This window comes from Plectropomus leopardus, chromosome 2, assembly GCF_008729295.1.
Source record: "Plectropomus leopardus isolate mb chromosome 2, YSFRI_Pleo_2.0, whole genome shotgun sequence".
NCBI classification, from domain to species: domain Eukaryota; kingdom Metazoa; phylum Chordata; class Actinopteri; order Perciformes; family Serranidae; genus Plectropomus; species Plectropomus leopardus.
In genome coordinates, this window is record NC_056464.1 from 26956698 (window position 1) to 26973740 (window position 17043).

At 44.6% G+C, this 17043-nt stretch overlaps 1 protein-coding gene across 1 annotated transcript in view; it reads left to right on the forward strand.

The window, feature by feature from the left end:
• Nucleotides 1–1009: 1009 nt before the first annotated feature.
• skib (v-ski avian sarcoma viral oncogene homolog b) overlaps nt 1010–17043 on the forward strand; it is a 38393-nt gene continuing 22359 nt past the window's right edge. The window contains exon 1 of the mRNA XM_042508276.1: nt 1010–2258. Within this exon, the coding sequence (XP_042364210.1) occupies nt 1365–2258 (894 nt within the window). The 5' untranslated portion in view covers nt 1010–1364. The remainder of the gene's footprint in view (nt 2259–17043) is intronic.

Sequence of the window (17043 nt, forward strand, 5' to 3'; positions counted from 1 at the left end):
TCAAATTCTGAATATGGGAATATCATAAAACAAGATTCGATTCTATAGATAAGATATCTATCTATGTATCTATCTATGTCTATCTATCTCTTCATGTTTTCATTGATTGAGAAAGTAGATTATATGCTTAGTTTACAAGTAAAATTCCTGCATTTCATATGTGAGCTATAGGAAAGTTCACAAGTGTAATGTGTATCGAAAATGCAAAATTCTTAATTGAAGAAAAAACAACCTGTGTGATTCACAATTTGCTATGAATTGATCAGTGTCTATGTATTCATGTGAAGAGAAGGAGCATTTTAATATTATTGCTGATTGGGGTGGAGCTAATTTTAATTTATTCATATACTGTTAGGTAGTTTATTTATGGCATCATATTTCATAAAGTGATCTTTGTTTTGTTTGTTAAGTCTTGATCTGTAAAGCAACTTGTAATTAAAGTTGACAAATATTTAAATGTAGTGTAGCGTTTTAATAAAATACATTACCCTCTAAAAGGATCATAAAATGACACACTTAAGTAAAGTGCCTCAGATATGTACTTGAGTACAGTACTTGACTATTAATGTACTAGGTGACCTTCCACTCTGCATGTTTCTACAGTTTCTTAAGCGAATATAGTATATTGTAGACCATCTAACTTCACATTTTTATGTACATAAAAGTTTCTAAAGAGATAATAAAATGCTGATCTGAAAGTCTGAAACATTTCAAATACTAAAGTTTATTTTTATATTTCCAACATCAACTATATTTTCCTAAGCTCCACCCTCCCCTCGGTTCAGAGGGATTTTTTTTTCTTTTTTTCTTTTTTTAATGTGCAGCTGCCATGTAGCAGAGGGAGGAACAGCTGGCTGAGGGAAGAGCCAGCCCGGGGAGTCAGTCACATTCCTGGCTGGGATTCAATGACTGAACCAGACACAAACAAACAGAGAGGGCGAGAGAGAGAGCGAGAGAGAGAGGGAGATAGAGAGAGGGAGAGAGAGAGAGACTCACACATTGAGTGAGTGGGGAGACAGACTGAGAGTACGCCAGACTGAGCAGACGAGGCATATTTCGAGCGCACATTAGGAGTGCGTAAAACCGCAGGAGCGCATAGAAACACGGTACCCGGTGATTGTGCTTTGGATAATACGAGTTTTCAGTCTAGGAGTTGTCGACTTTAATCGCGTCTGTTTACAGGAACAGCCTCTTTTGAATTCAGCAGCCGTCAGTTTTCTGAATGGACGCGCTGGGAAGCTTCTCCGGTGACATGGAAATGCGCGTTATCGAGCGTGTAGCCGGATGCTGAGGACGCCCGATCCAATAAGTCAATTTCAGCTTTCATTTTGAGTTTTGAACTCTCTTTTCCAACCGCCGACAACATGGAGGGCACGAGCTTTCAACCCCATCCCGGACTTCAACAAACTCTGAAGCAGTTTCATCTGAGTTCCATGCGCTCTCTCGGCGGACCGGCGGCTTTCTCCGCTCGGTGGCACCAGGACTCACTCTTCGGTAAAGATGGGAAATCCGTCGAGATGATGCTCACCCTGCCGGCTCAGACACCCCCGGTCATGTCCGGTCCACTTTTCATTCCGTCCGATCGCTCCACGGAGAGGTGCGAGACGGTCCTGGAGCGGGAGCCCATCTCCTGTTTCGTGGTCGGCGGTGAGAAGCGCCTGTGCCTGCCGCAGATCCTCAATAGCGTCCTGAGAGATTTCTCCCTCCAGCAGATCAACTCGGTGTGCGACGACCTGCACATCTACTGCTCCCGGTGCACGGCGGACCAGCTGGAGATCCTCAAAGTGGTGGGTATCTTGCCCTTCTCGGCTCCGTCCTGCGGGCTCATCACTCAGACGGATGCTGAGCGTCTCTGCAACGCGCTCATCTACGGCGGTACTTACCCTCCTCACTGCAACAAGGAGTTAGGCTCCCTGGAGTTGGAGCGAACCGAGAAGAGCTTCAAAGTCTATCATGAATGTTTCGGCCGGTGTAAAGGCTTGTTTGTCCCGGAACTGTATACCGGCCCGAGCGCCGCCTGCATCCAGTGTATGGACTGCAGACTCATGTTCCCACCTCACAAGTTTGTGGTCCACAGTCACAAGAGACTCGAGAATCGGACAGTCCACTGGGGCTTCGACTCCGCCAACTGGCGGGCGTACGTGCTTTTAGACCCGGACTACACCGGTAAAGAGGAGAAGAGTCACCTGGAGCAGCTGCTTAAAGAGTTAAAAGGAAAATATGACCTGGCGGGCAAGCGGTCCAGTAAATCATGCAGAGTGAGTCTGTTCTCTTTCACCTTGTTATTAAGCATCACATAGTGCTTTTAGTGTGTTTTGTGTGTATCTGTGGATATTTCAGCAGCCTCAGGCCCACTCCAGCATCTGCATTAATTTGCATGAATTTCTCTTCCCATCATGCCTGTCACTGTCTTCTCTGGTTGATTGTTTGTATCTTTTCCAAGTGTTCATATATTAAGAACCCCCAACAGAGTTATAATGCAAATCACATGTCACATCACATCTTTCTCTGTGTGTGTGTGTGTGTGTGTGTGTGTGTGCGTGTGTCCTCTCTGCTCCTCATATCAAGCTCCACTCACCTCATATATGTCTGAAAGAGGTGACAGTGAAGCCTTTAACCATCAGCTGACGCTGACACCCTGAGTTCCCATCCTCCAAAACTCACCGGTCCACCCCCCACCCCCAGGGTTACCCAAGGGCATCTGCATTATGATAAATGGAGTCCTGATGATATATTTTATTAGTGTGAGAGGAGAGAGAGGGGGGCAGGGAAGCCCATTATGGTACCACAAGGTTGTGGAAGGGGATAAGAGTTTAATGAGGTTGGGGGATATGGAAATGTGTGTGTGTGCGTGTGTGTGTGTGTGCTCGTCAGGATATGTGTATGTTTGTCACCATCCAGGCTCCTTGCGTGGGTCAGAAATGTTTAGTAGTGTGGACAAAGGACCAGGAGACGAGGTGGCTGTTCCTTCGTCACAGAGCAGCTGTTGTGTGGGACTCTGCTAATGAGTGGACATCTCTGTATGCATCACCATGGTGCTGCTCCAGTCTGAGCAGGAGCCAGGAGATGTCTCACAGGGAAACCTCTCTTTGAAAATTGTTGCTGGCTTCTAGAAACATGTCTAAAGTAATGACAGTGGGAGAAGTTATCAGTGCAACACACATAGCTGAGTTATATCATGTGTTCCCACAAATTGGACACCTGACAATATCTTCAGTCAAGACAAAAAGGTCTTGCAACCATGGCTAATGTTTTCCAACTGCAGGTCTTGATGTATCACCTGAGAGTTTCTCAAAATGATGAGGCCTCCACTTACAGTCTCTCAGTGTGTGTGATATACTCTGAGCATCATGGCGGAGGGGGCAGTGCACGTTCGCTGTGGTTCACTGTCAGTCGTGTCCCAGTTAGCAGACAGGCCTGGTCCTCAGGGAGCTGCACACCAGCGCTCCCCCATACATCAGCCTGACAGGCCAAGCTGCTGAAAGGCCGGACGGGGGCTCGCAGACCGTGCTTGGCTCGGCTTACCCATGAAACAAAAACTCAATGTTATCGGCCTGCCTCAGCCTCCCTCTGATGTCAGAGTGTTTTATTAATAAGAGAGCGCCTCGAAGGTTACCTCCTCTGCCTGTATCATCTGTCTAGACTCCCACCTCATCTACTGGTTGGTGCAGATACAGCACTGCTGGAGGAAAAGATTATTGCTGATGTGTGTTTTTGTGGAATAGTTTTGAGGTGCAGTTTGCTAGAAAGATTTTTGAATTATTCCATTTTTTTCCCATTGATTTGAATGCAGAGCATAATCAGCCGCCTCACAAAAGCAGAAGCCGAATCAGAGGAGGGAACGAGCGTCAGTGAACCATTGTGTCTGTTTTGCATCAAATCCAGCGTTTGGTCATTTAGCTCTTTGCTTAATGTGCAAATGAGGGCAGATTGCTATGAGGAGGCTGCAGACTCTCTCATTCAGAAGATGCACGGTGTGTGTGAGCCAGGCCTTGACATGTGTTGTCAAAGGGCCGTAACCCCTGACCTTTCCCCAAAGACACTGACCCAGCCTTCCCCCCATTCTTTTCACACCATCCAATCACGTGCCCTTGTGTCCAGTCCACTGGCCAGATGGCTGTCTGATAAAGTTGAAGGGATATACGCAGTGGACAGATAACAAACCCTCAACCGCAGCTTGATTCCAATAAAACACGCCATTTTCTCATGCTTACGGTGCTCTTTCTTTGAAATTATTTTGCTGACACACTGCTAAAAAAATAAAAAATAAAAAAATGCAAATTTAATGGAGGCAAATCTTTCATTGTGTTGAACCTTGCGTGTAATAATTCAAACTTTTCTGATTAGCATGAAAATCTTCAAGAAAGAGGATTGGAATTGCTAAAACCTGTGTTTTTTCCCCCTTCGAAGTCAAATACTTTTGAGTATTAACTGTAAAAAAGGAAAAATCCCTAAGAAGTGAGGGCAGTGTGATCAATCATCTGACTGAGTGGAGAGTAAAAGCGGACTCTGGAGAACTGTGTAGACCCTCTTTAATGGGATGGATATTAAAGCCATTCAACTGAGGCCAATTTATGCCATTTCTCATCCCATTGTTCTCCTCACTCGTTGAAATTAGCCTCAGACCTGAAGCAAACCAATCGAGTGTCAAAAGGGTTGTGTGTTTATAGTGATCAGCTGTTATTAAAAGCGAATGAAAAATACCTTGTTCTCTATCAGGTAGCTGTGTGTTTAACATGTATGTGTGTGTGTGTGTGTCTTAAGGTATATCTAGTATACGAGTTGTGTTTGCATGTAAACAGGCGAGTGTAATGACTGGATCAGCTGTGCGGGCCAGATTAAAATGAGCTCTCTGCCGGCTCATTTCCATTCCCATCTGTCTGCTGACCTCTGGGAAGCCCTGAAAGCTGACAGCGTGCATCTCTTTGGTCCTTGATGGGCCTGTCTGCCCAGCGTTGACCCAGTCAGCTAAGACCCAAGCCGCCCACATCGCCCAGTTACACATAAGACTCATCTACATTTGATTTAGTATATTTCTAAATCTCACTCCTGGTACAGCAAATTCATGCATTCGGCTTGTGTTCTTCTACTGATCCCTCTCTTGCAAACATCAGTCTTTTGAGAGCAGTTGCCAGATTCCCAAACCCCCCCGTAACTCCCAACTGACCAGCCTCCCAACCCAAAAGACTCCAGGCAGCGCCTGGACGCAGCATTTTGGCCGAAGCACAGACGTTGTCCGTGTCAAGGCAAAGGGGTGTCAGGAGCTCCCAGGGGTTATGGCCCTCATTCTTGCAGGAGTGACCTCATGTTAAAAGGGTGTCAGCTGGGGTTCTGTCATGGGTGATGTGTGCTAAAGACCTGCCGCCTCCTTTGTTTGAGGGCCGAGCTTTCAGAGGCTGTGAAGTGCAGCCATTTTTCTTTGTTAGTGCCTTGTTTCTTTGGGTGCTGGGTGGATTGGTCTGTAACCTCCAGCCTCTCTCAGGGTGGGAAATCCTCGCGTGTGAGTTTGCTGTGTCACTGGTTTCCTGGTTATGTGCTCGAAGACAGATTGGAGCCTGTAGCAGTGTCTGCATGTCTGACAGAGATAGGGCTGGGCTGTGGTTAAATATTATTATCGACTTTCAGCAGAATCATTTTGCAATTATGTTATCTTATCATGATTTTCTCACACAAATATATGCTGCTCAAATCAGTGATTCTGGGTAGGTTTAAATTAGAAACTTAAAAAATATATACTTTTTAAAAATACAAATGATGACTTTAGTCTCATGGAATAAAACAATATATTGAATTAATGATTTTATATGTGATTTTGAATACATTTGCCATTATGCATTATGTGCTATCCCATCTTGGTTGAATACAGGATGTGTATTCTGAGTCAAAATTCAGTTTCAGGACCGCATCTAATGCCAGCATCAAGGTAGAGTTCTTACAACAGCTGATACATAGTTGTGTTATCAAGGAGGATAACCCAAAACCAACATCTTTTAAACATTTCATGCCAACATTATCTTGATGTAGAACAAAGAACAAGGTCCAACAATTGCATAACATCATAATGTTAACATCCACACAACGTGAAATTATAACATCATTATAATCATAATCAATCAAAAGATTTTAGTCCAACATTTTTCTGAGGTCATATTGATGTCTGATGCTAGCTAGGATATATCAACATTGGAAAATATCTTTATCAGTATTGTGATTTTGTAATTTTAAGTTGACTTTGACCAAATTATCTTCTTTGTTTCTAATCAATCACAATCAGTTTTATTCAGTAACATGTTACAGTGATAACGGTACTTTTTAAAGTAAGTGGTGCAACTTATTACTAATAAAAATTTCAGTAATAATATTACATTTACCCCAAAACTAAATAACTCGTTGCCACATTACTTTTATCACCTCACAACTGACGTCAGATCAGCTGATTTGTTTCCGTAGTCGTCGCGCTGCGCATGCGCATCACAAAGCGGTAAACAGCTAGCTTGGAGGACGGAAACGCTCACCTTAAGCGGCTGGAAATATTATAATATCTTTGCATATGTCGGGAAAAAAGACGACAAGAACGTTGTTGTTGCAGTTAGCGGTACCAAAGACACCGTATCCGGTGGTACTAAGACTCTTTCCACGTCCTAAAACTTCCGATTTGAAACAACTGTTAATACAGCACATCATCGCGAAGCCCCAGGAAATACACCCGACCAAAGGTGAGCCCTCCTCGGCTGCGGATGATAGCTGTAGCCCTACTCTGGCGAAACGAACGAAACTGGATTTTAATCGGACAGCTGCAGGCTACAAACAACTTATGAAGCTTGTGGATGGATATGTGGTGGATGAAATGTTGCTTCACGATCCTCTCTCTGTGTATCAGAAGACCCCCAGGTGACACAACACAAACACAAACATTTGCAAGCTAACTAGTCTAGCTACACGTACCTGAGATTAGCCTGACATTAACACAGAGGCGCCAAATTTGTTGGTTGTGTTGCATGTCTTGCCTGTGTTTTAGTGCATACGAACATATTGTTAACATTTTATTAAGATCTACGTTATGACCCTTGTATTTTATCTCTGCTTCTGTCTGTCGCTGTTTGTTGTTGCTATTGCTGCTCTGCGTGTCTGCATGTTATGTTTAGTTGTGTGTTGTTGCTTCATGCAAGCATGACTATTTGTGCCAAAAAGCTATAGGTCTATGTTGTTTCATGTTGCGTGCGTGGCTATTTTGTGCTGAAATGCTATATGTTGTTGCTGTGCTATTGTTTTATACTGTTCTGCTATTTCTTGTTGCTTTGCATGGTTTTTGCTCTGTCTTGGGAGTTGCTGTTTGTTGTCGCTCTTGCTGTCTTTATGGTATCCTGCTGCCGTTGTTGTGAATTTGATCATTTTACGGGTTTCAAAACATCCTGTCAAAGGACTAGAGTTGAAAATTAGCCTGATGGCCAACACTGGCTCATGTGCAGAATCGCTGACTGATGTGTGTTGTCCATATAAATAAAATAAATGAAATGAAGGTAGTATAATGAGTCGTGTAACAAATTACTATTGGCTAGGACTAAATATGTTATGTATGATATGTTGATCGATATCGACATTCATCATGATATTTAATTCATTAATGCTGCTCTTTCCCCACCAGAGTATTTTTATTTATTAAAATGCCAGCGCCAGCATTTTTGGTCATATTTACTAATCTTTCAAGACCTCCAGAATATTTTGTGTTTTGAACATATAAACAATGAATACATCAAGATAAAGAACAGATCTTCAGCTTTCATACACAGAAAACCATTTAATTGTAGATTCTTCTGTTCTTTTTTTTATCAACATCTGAATTTGTGCATTTTCATTATAAAAAAGAAGAGAAAATCGCACTTTTTTCAAAGAAAGTCATTTTCTAGAGCAAAATCAGTTTAATTTTTTACATTTTTTTGGTTGTTTTTTTCCTTCTTATTTTCTTATGTCAACTTGAACTGTACAAAAGTAATGTCTAAAATAATATTTTGCTTGAGTTATAGTGGAACTATAGAGTGCAAAGTTCCCCAAAATGTCAGGAAGCACCACAGCTACAGAACAGTCCCTAAGTAACGGCTTTGCTGTGAACTCTGTATATTTACATATCGTTCTGCTAGTTGTGAGTTGGAAGGAATCAGACATCAGATATCAGTTAGATCATCTTGTTTGTTTGTTTTTGGTTGTGGAAATATTGTTTTATTACACAGCTTCCGTATCCATGTCCTCTACAGTACACTGAAAACACAGATTGACAGACAATGGTGGGGAAAGAGTTTAAAAAAAGAAAAAAAAAAGAAGCAATGCTTTGCCCAGCAGGGGGTCAGGTCAGGCATGGCGGCCCGCCGGCCCAATTATACGCTGTTTTTAATTTCTCCTCACCTCGGCACACTCACCTCAGCACAAACTAAACTTGCAGTGAAACATGGGCATATACTGTGACGCGTATCCCCCTGCTGCTGACTGACAGACGCCTAACAACTTCTGCTGTATGATACAGCATGGCGGGCAAGCTGTTTGAATCTATCCAGGTCTATCCGTCCCGAATAAAAATGACCATAGTTTATCTTGGTCATCTGTGCACTTTTTATCGCAATCCCGTATCGACACCGTTTTATCGTCCAGCCCTAGTATGCAAGCAGTTAAACTTGAGTATCTGATTTTTCATTTATAGCAATATCAGTATTACGATAAAGGGTGGAAATCACTAGGTACCTCATGACTCGATTGAATTCTGATCCAGAGAACTACAATGTATGCATTTGATTATTATTAATACAATGCATTTTGATTTATTTTTCTCACTGTGTGACCAGTTGCTACTTTAAAAACATATTGTCATTGTAATGAGCCATAGTTAAAATAAGTGGGTATAATTACTAGTGTTATGTTTTATTAATTCAATTCTAGTATCAAATGCCTAGCCTAGCTTAGAATGTTAATAGGTCGCAGACATGCACACGTTTATTGGGGGATTAAACCACAAGTTTGATCACAATACGATACTATATAGATTCTTTTTGATGATGATATGATATTTGCTGATATAACAAAATCTGCCATGATATGATTTCAGTTCAATTCTATTCAGGGGCTTGAGATCGATATGAAATAATGTCAGTAAATGTCCTTATTGTTTTTTTCCTTCTTTTTTCTGCTTGCCATTGTCTTTCTGGTGCTTGGTTGCTGGTACTGTTTGAATGTTTTGTGTTCAGGAAGGTGTTGTGGTTGAATGGAACAGACATACCATGGGAAATTCAGAATTATGGCGTATCTTTAAGATGACAATATGTATTGATGTTTTTACTTTGCATTAATAACATCGAATCCATATATCGATCCAGATCAATGTATCGTTGCATTCCTAATGTTTACGTGTGTAATGCTTTACTACCAGTTGGTTGAGACGCAAGGAACGTATAATCAGGTCTTTAAAAATTGTTACAGGCGATCATGATGTCAAGAATTGGGTTTTACATTTCTGATTATTGACTTTTCTGTATTGAGATGTAATATTTCAAGAGAAAATCGCACGTCGTTTTTACCCCCACCCCTAATGCTAGTATACTGTATTGCCCAGCTCTATTTCTGATCATTTCATGTGGACAGCTTTTTTGCTCCATTCCTCTCTAAACCTCGATGACACAGCACAGCGCTAATGTGTGAAAGACTTCTTGTATAACTCGCGGAGTGAAGGAGGAGGATGATTAGTGTTGATCAGTGATGATGAGATGAGGGAGGAGATGAGCACTGGCTGTGACTGCAGTCAACAAGACAGTCAGTCCGTCGGTCTGTTAGTGGCAGAACAGATGCCTGTATTGGGTTAGTGTTATTCCACAATCATCATCAATTCCTCCTCGATCACCTCCTGATTTCCAGCTCTGTGATTAAGAGTCAGGCCCATCTGGTGCAGAGACAGGAAATCCTGGAGTCTGCATCTGCTGCTGGCTGAGCTACTAAGCTGCTGCAGTCGGGGGGGGGGGGGGGGGGCGAAGGGGGGGTTAAACTCTGATAATCCTACATAACCCTTGGAATGCAGAGACCACAGTGCACATCAAAACCGTCATCTTCTCTGGACAGCGTCTTCAGGAACACAGACAGACTGAATGTCAGCCATGGACTCGCTCCTCCTTCTTTGGCCCGCTCTGAGCATCCTCACAATTTATAACCAGTCTCTGTGGAATTCTGTAATTAGAGCATGAATTGGATACACCGCGGAGAGTACGTTACATGCAGAAACCAACAGTGCAATTGTACATACCAATTCATTCCTTTAGAGGCCAGAGACATGATATTTATCCCCTCGAATTTTCTCTCTGTCTCTCCTTAATGACCCTCAGCTCTGAGCTGCATAACTGTTAGACCACATTGGAGATGTGCTAATGGAGCTCCAGCCAGAGCAGAAGTAGGCCCTGCTGGTGCCATATGACAAATCGGCATGCTGCTCTCGCCTACAATCCGCCCACCGACCACCTCCAAAGCTATCATAAGGATTAGCTCACGCAGCTAAACCAAACAGACTGCTCAGTGTTCAGACAGCATTTGGCCCAAATCTCATTCGTGCCTCCTGTTTTGATGGCTAGCAGATCACAATTGGGGCCGCTATCGTTTCACTTGCAACTGGTGCGGTGCCAAGTTGCAGCACGGTGCTGTGCGGGAAAAGGGAGAATTAATGTTTTAAGGATTTACATGATTCCCCTGCTCTCCGGGATATGCATAATTAAAATTTTTGGGATTAGGATGGTTTAGATTAACTTTGCTGAGTTCAGAAGACGGCGAAGCGTTGGAGACGCAGAGGGGTGTGAATGCACTTGTGTCGTCGTCTGCTTGTTACACAGAAGCTCGGAGCTTGATTCTGGAGAAATAGTTTACATTACAGACCTGTTCTGTGTGCGTGTGGGTAGATGTGGACCTCGACATTTGGAGGTCTCTGTCAGACTCCACATGCTCTCAGAAAGGACTCGTCCTCGGTTGGAGTCTGCTCCGTGCGCTTGTGATTGGAGGGCGGCTGTGGTTGCTAAGCAGAGCTGCTCTTCCTGTGCTAAATAAGAACTTCGTGCTCTCTGGCTGGTGGGCTCAAAGAAGCGCGCCAGAACACACAAAACACACACGCATGTATGTACGCACAGACCTCACAGTGCATAGACCTCTTACAGTACAGAGACCTCACCCTCCTCCATTCACTGCCCATCCTCTTTCATTGTGACCTCCAATGAAAGTCTCTCCTCCTCCTCCTCCTCCTGCTGCTGCTGCTGCTTTCCTTTCTCCAACTCCTCCTCCTCCTCCTCCTCTCTGCATCACACACACTTCTCCCACAGGTCAGCACTGTATAAAGCTTCCCTCTCCATCACCGAGACCTCCATGTCTGACACCTCCTCTGCCCCGCCACCATCACTCACCTCCTCCATTTGACACCTCCTCGACCCTGTAGGACACACACACACAGACGCACACATACACACAGACACAGGCTCTCCTCCTCCACTGAGATCTCCTACTGCACTCCCCCCCACACTGCATTATACTTAGATCTCCACCTCCACTGTAGTGAGCACATGCTGTATCAGTCTGTATTCAGACTGGCCTACATACGCTGCACATGTATCACTGCTGTTCCAGGGGTGTGAGGGCTGAGCGTCTCGTTTTGAAGAGATGAAAACTCACCATCTGTCTGTGTTTCATAGATAGATAGATAGATAGATAGATAGATAGATAGATAGATAGATAGAAATGAAGAGGGAGTGCTACTTTGTCAGGATGACCTCTAAAGCATCCTCTGTCTCCTTTTCCAGGCTCGTTTCAAGAGCCCGCTAAATGAACAAATGAGTGGTATCCACATTATTTTCGGCTCTCTCCTGTTTTTGCCGTGTGCCATTACAGGCGCCTATCATCTCACGTATCTGCTCTGCCGCCAGGACATTGCATCTCAAAATCCGATCTGTGTCTTCTCCTCTTTGACAATCTGCACGTACTGTAGCGCTCCGGGGCCCGACCCCTTCTAATAAATGGTTTATTTCTCTTAGCTTAGTTTCGCAGGGGTCAGAAGCTTTGGGTTGTGAAGCAGAACAATCAGTCAGTGTTAGTGAAAAGCTGCGAGCCCCTATGTGCTCCTCAGACCAGCTCGACATGCTTTCTTGCAGAGACGGAGCAATGCAGCATTGTCAGCAGGCACCCGTATCAAATGAATTCAGCACAGCTGTCCTAGCAGACTCTATTGCAGCAAGAAGGGGGGAAAGTTATTTATTCAGTATTACAGTCACCCCGGGATCCGTCATGGTCACTCTTTGCCACAGCATCATCAGGTCAGGTGGACCCCTTTTTCTCTCTTTGACCTTGTTTATTACATCATTTAATGTATCTCTTAGAACGCATCCCCTTTTCTCTCATTAATTGTCTGCCCCATCTTGCTCTCACTTTCTTTCTTTCTGCGTCAGTTCAGCAGGTTCTACAATTATAAAGACAGGCGTACAGATGGGCCACAGTTGCTCACATGCTGAGGACACCTCTTCCCTCACCCCCTCCCTTCACTCCCCTTTTTTTGCAGGTGTCTAGTAGTTGCAGGGTTGCCCCCGCACTGTGCTCGCTGTGCCGGCTGCCCAGCAGGCCCGCCTGCCTCCCTTGTGCTTGTGGCGTTGACAAGCGTCTGGCTTTATTTCCAGCCAGTCAGCGAGCGCAGACACAGACAGCCATGGCCTGAAATAGAGCAGGCCAACCCATAAGCCTATAATGAGGGAACTATTATAAGCCCTGTGTCTTAAGCAGAGTATGGCCGGTGTCAAGAGAAGAGGTAGTACACCCATCATCTTTAAAAAAGCTGCTTTTGAGATTATCATCAAAAACTAAGTAATCACCTCTCCTTTTGGCCCCAGCAGTCTTAAGCTACAGCACAGGAGTATGTGTTTAAGGGCAAGGTCATGTGACTTTTTATGATTGTGTACTCATGAAGAGAGACTTAGAAAAAATAATAAGATTGCAGTTTTGAACTAAAAAAGACAGCTGTGACACAAAGCAAGCAGATACTTTGGAGATAATCAATGCACTTCTGACCTTGTCATCAACTGAATGTGTTAAACCAAATGCGAAGATGATAGTCTGGTCGAGGCATCTGTCCCATATGGAATGTATGAATTATTCCAGCGGTAATCGCAGCACATTGTTGGTGCACTCATCTTCACAAAGACGCCCATCTCTGCATGTCCATATTTAATTCACCCCTTTCAGCTGCCGAACTGTACAGGCTGCTAATATAATGAGTCCCTCCAAAGAGATTAGTCGCCCTATCATCAACGCAGCTCCCTAATTTCTCTGCCTTTGTTGTGGTGCAGGCTGTACTAAATGGGATAAAGGGGCTTGGCCGGACACAGTGGGAGGAAGTGGCTTTTGTGTTGCTAGCAGGTGCAGTGGAATGACAGTGGGTTTTTTTTGGGAATGTACGCATACATGAACGGCCGCATGCTTGTGTGTATGTGCGTGCAGTTCTGTGTCTGGCCCCGGCTCGGAGGGTATGTGCTCCCCGAGTGCCGCTGAGATACACCAGGAACCTCTGGAGCTCGACTTGAACCCTCAATCACAGGGCTCCTCGGGGGTTTGCAGTAAATTCTTCAGGCGAATGGTTTTCTCTCCCCTTCCTCCTCCTCCTCCTCTTTCTCTCTCTTTTTCTGCTCACATCTGGTGAACAGCGCTAGCACCCCTGTCATCTTTTACTGCGTTGAGGTCATTTCCACCCTATCGGTAAAGTGGAAACACATGATGTGCAGGGTTCGGCCTTAATGGGGTGGGGCTGGCATGGACCAGCACTGACACAGCTTTACAGCCAATAGCTGCCAAAACAGCCTCTCTGTGGAATGCCTCCGACTTCAAAATTAAAGACATTCTGGGTAAATAATGTTACTTATATATACCCGTTAGATATGTAACTACTATAATTAGTTACTTTTTTAAACATGTTGGATGTTGACATGTTTTTCCTGCAGTGAAATGGAGCTGAGCATGTCATCTGTGGTGCTTTGAAACTGCAAAAAAACGACCAGGCATTGTTCGTGCTTACAGAAGGATATTAAGTGTATAATGAATACCAACTCCGGAAAGACATGTCCGTCCTTTTTGGAGTTTTTCTACCTCCGTTCCAAGTTTTATTTTTGCTGTAAAATTCCTCCCTCCGCTCGCTTTTTCCCTCTTAATAACATTATTGATTCCAACTGGTGAGCTGGGGAGACTTTGGCAGACACTGTGGATAAAGGGTGTGTCCTCAAGTTTAATTGGGATTCTCCTTTAGCAATAATGTGGATTTCCTCAGTTCTGTGCCCCGCTGCGCCATTCTTCTTCAAATACTTCACACCACAGCTCGCAGTGTTTGTCATTCTCAGGAATCTGAGCTTGTGTCATTTGTGAAAACTCAGCGCTGCCATCTGACACGTTTTGGTTGATTTCTTGACGGTGCATTATTAGAATCAGCTTTGTATGAATTAATTGTTCTGTCACATTGACTACTTTTTATGGTAACATTTCTTACAAGCCGTCATTTTTTTTTTTTTTTCATGTAATGAAAGCAGTGTTCTGTTTGCAACAGTTTAAAACATTTTTGCCACTCTTAGATAATTTATTGCCAAAGTATCTCAATGGAATAAACAGTTTTACTGTCTCTCCTCATGGATCTCAATGTGTCTCCAAGCAAATTCCACTCACACTGTGGTTTCCATTTTGTGGTAGACAGAGCTGCAGTGTAAAAAGGGGTGGGCTGCAGTCAGTCAGTTACTGCTGTCTGTGGGCAGACTACAGGCAGTGTGGCTGCTAGCAGCAGCTGCATGGATTTTTATTTCTGCTGTCCAACAGGACTCCATCATAGACTGCAGCAGCACTCGTTATTGAGGGCACACACTCCTGTGCTGCATGCCTCTGTCCTCATTACCTCTGCAGCAGCTTAGCTCTCTGCCTTTGTTCTCTCCCTTGGCTTGAAACTGGAGAATATGGAGAGAAGTGCTGAGGCTGCAGTTAGCTCGGCTGCCCACAACTTCTGCCGCACAGGAAAAAACACAGCACAGACAACCACCACCCCCCTAAGCCCTCTTGTCTACATATTTCCACAAAGCCAACGCACAGGGGATGCTCTACTTTGATTCATCCTCCTGACTTGGATGTAGGCTGGTTTCGCTCCCTGCTTCTTGTATTCTGTTTGTTGTCCTGGCCGCTGGTGTCGCCTGTCTGAAATTAAAGATTACACTCCCGTGTGCTGGCCTACTGACCAAATGCCCTCATGGCCAATCTGCTGCGTGAAAGGTCCCATAGACTTGCTCCCCGGGGGCGTTAAACAGCAGCCGTGCAGAGTGACTGGAGGGACAGTAAACTTTTATCACACTAATAACCCACAGTCACAGCTACCTTAATGGCTTAGGCAGCCACGCCAGGGGTTGCCTGGAGGTCAGGTTGAATTGCAGGACATAAATGGTAGATTCCAACTGGTAGAACAAATAAAGGAAGAAGCAAAAAGGAGGGGCATCTGAGGTGAGCAGACGGGGGGGGGGGAGAGAAAGTTGTTATTGGAAGAGCAGATAATCACTTAAATTGATTTGCAGTAAAAGGAGGCCATTGATTAGCCTGCTCTTTTATAACAAGGCGATCTGTGGCCTTTTAACCCTCTTTCCCACCCAACTCTGCACGCTCACAAACCTTGGACTCGGTCCGAGCGTGCCGTCAAAGGCCACAACTCCTACACAAGTGACAAGTGAGTGAAAACATTTGCCCAGCGCTTGGTGGAAACATCGGTCAGAGAAGCAGCAGAAGAAGTAGTGTGAGAAAGGGGATTTGTTAATGGAGTTCAAATCTAAACTTTTTCTCAGATTCCTCTCCCTCTGGCTGAGGTGGACGGGTCTTGAGAGTGTTTGTTTTAGGTGAAGTCAGTGCTGGAACAGAATGTTGTGAACCGCAGGCCAGACTGTGGTTCTGCGGTTCAGCTTCGACCTGAATGCAGACGGCTCTGTTTGTTTTGCTTCTCCGTTTCTCAGGGAGAAATTTAGACGCTGCCAAAGTCCTGCGCTCACACCCAAGGCACGCAAATAAAAAACCCTTCACACAGAAGACGAAAAAAAAATGTACCTGGGTGTAGTCGCTACATCTGGACCTCACCACCACCACCTCCCCAGATCAGGGGTACATTGGTGTCTCTGCTGTCCTGCTCTCATCTTGTAAAAGGGCTCTTTGGGAGATGAGATGGCGTTTGATTGTTTCAGTGGCAGGATGTTTGTGTGTTTTGTTCCAAGCCTTTTCATAAATAGCAGTTTTTATGTTGCTGAGGTCAACTGGTTTTACTAGACTGGAGAGGCAAGTCCAGAGGCACGGAGGCCTCCCCACCATCTGGCAGCCATAAAAGGGGGAGCAGGAGGTTTTTAGTGGGGGTTTATGGGATGGCAGGGTGAGACATTGAAGGGAGGAGAGACAGAGTGGATGGTGGACTCTGGTTGCCCCCGAGCTGCAAAGCTTCCTCTGCAGTCTGAATGACAGGTCAGAAGTTCATTGCCTTTTTTTTTTCATCCTGCATCTGCCTCGTAAGGTGAAGGAGGTGACGGTTGGTTCAGAGTTCGAGGGCAAAGGAGAGGACGTCACCGTGAAGCTGTTGTCACTGCCGCAAATAAAGATATATTCTGGGCGAGAGATCTTTGTTTTGATTTAATGAGCTGGCTCATGTTTTAAAAGTGTTTCAGAAGAGTGTGTCCCCTTGTTGTTGCATTGCCGTCAGCTTGTTATGCTATGCTGAAGATCAGATCCGAGTCCTACAGATGGTGCAGAATTATGTGGCTGCGTAAACACTGGTGATTCAATGGCTTGGTGTTGTTTGGGTATGCGTCACCCTCTCAAAGCACCCCGCACACCACAGAGTAACGAACAGTAAGTTGTTTTGTACGACTACAGAACCCGGGCTCTCTCTTTTTGTCCAGAGACAGCCTTACAGTCAGGTGGAGGCTCTCCTTTGTGTGCTCATCCGACTTGAGTGGGAATAACAGCATTGTCAAGCCATGAAAATACCAGAGT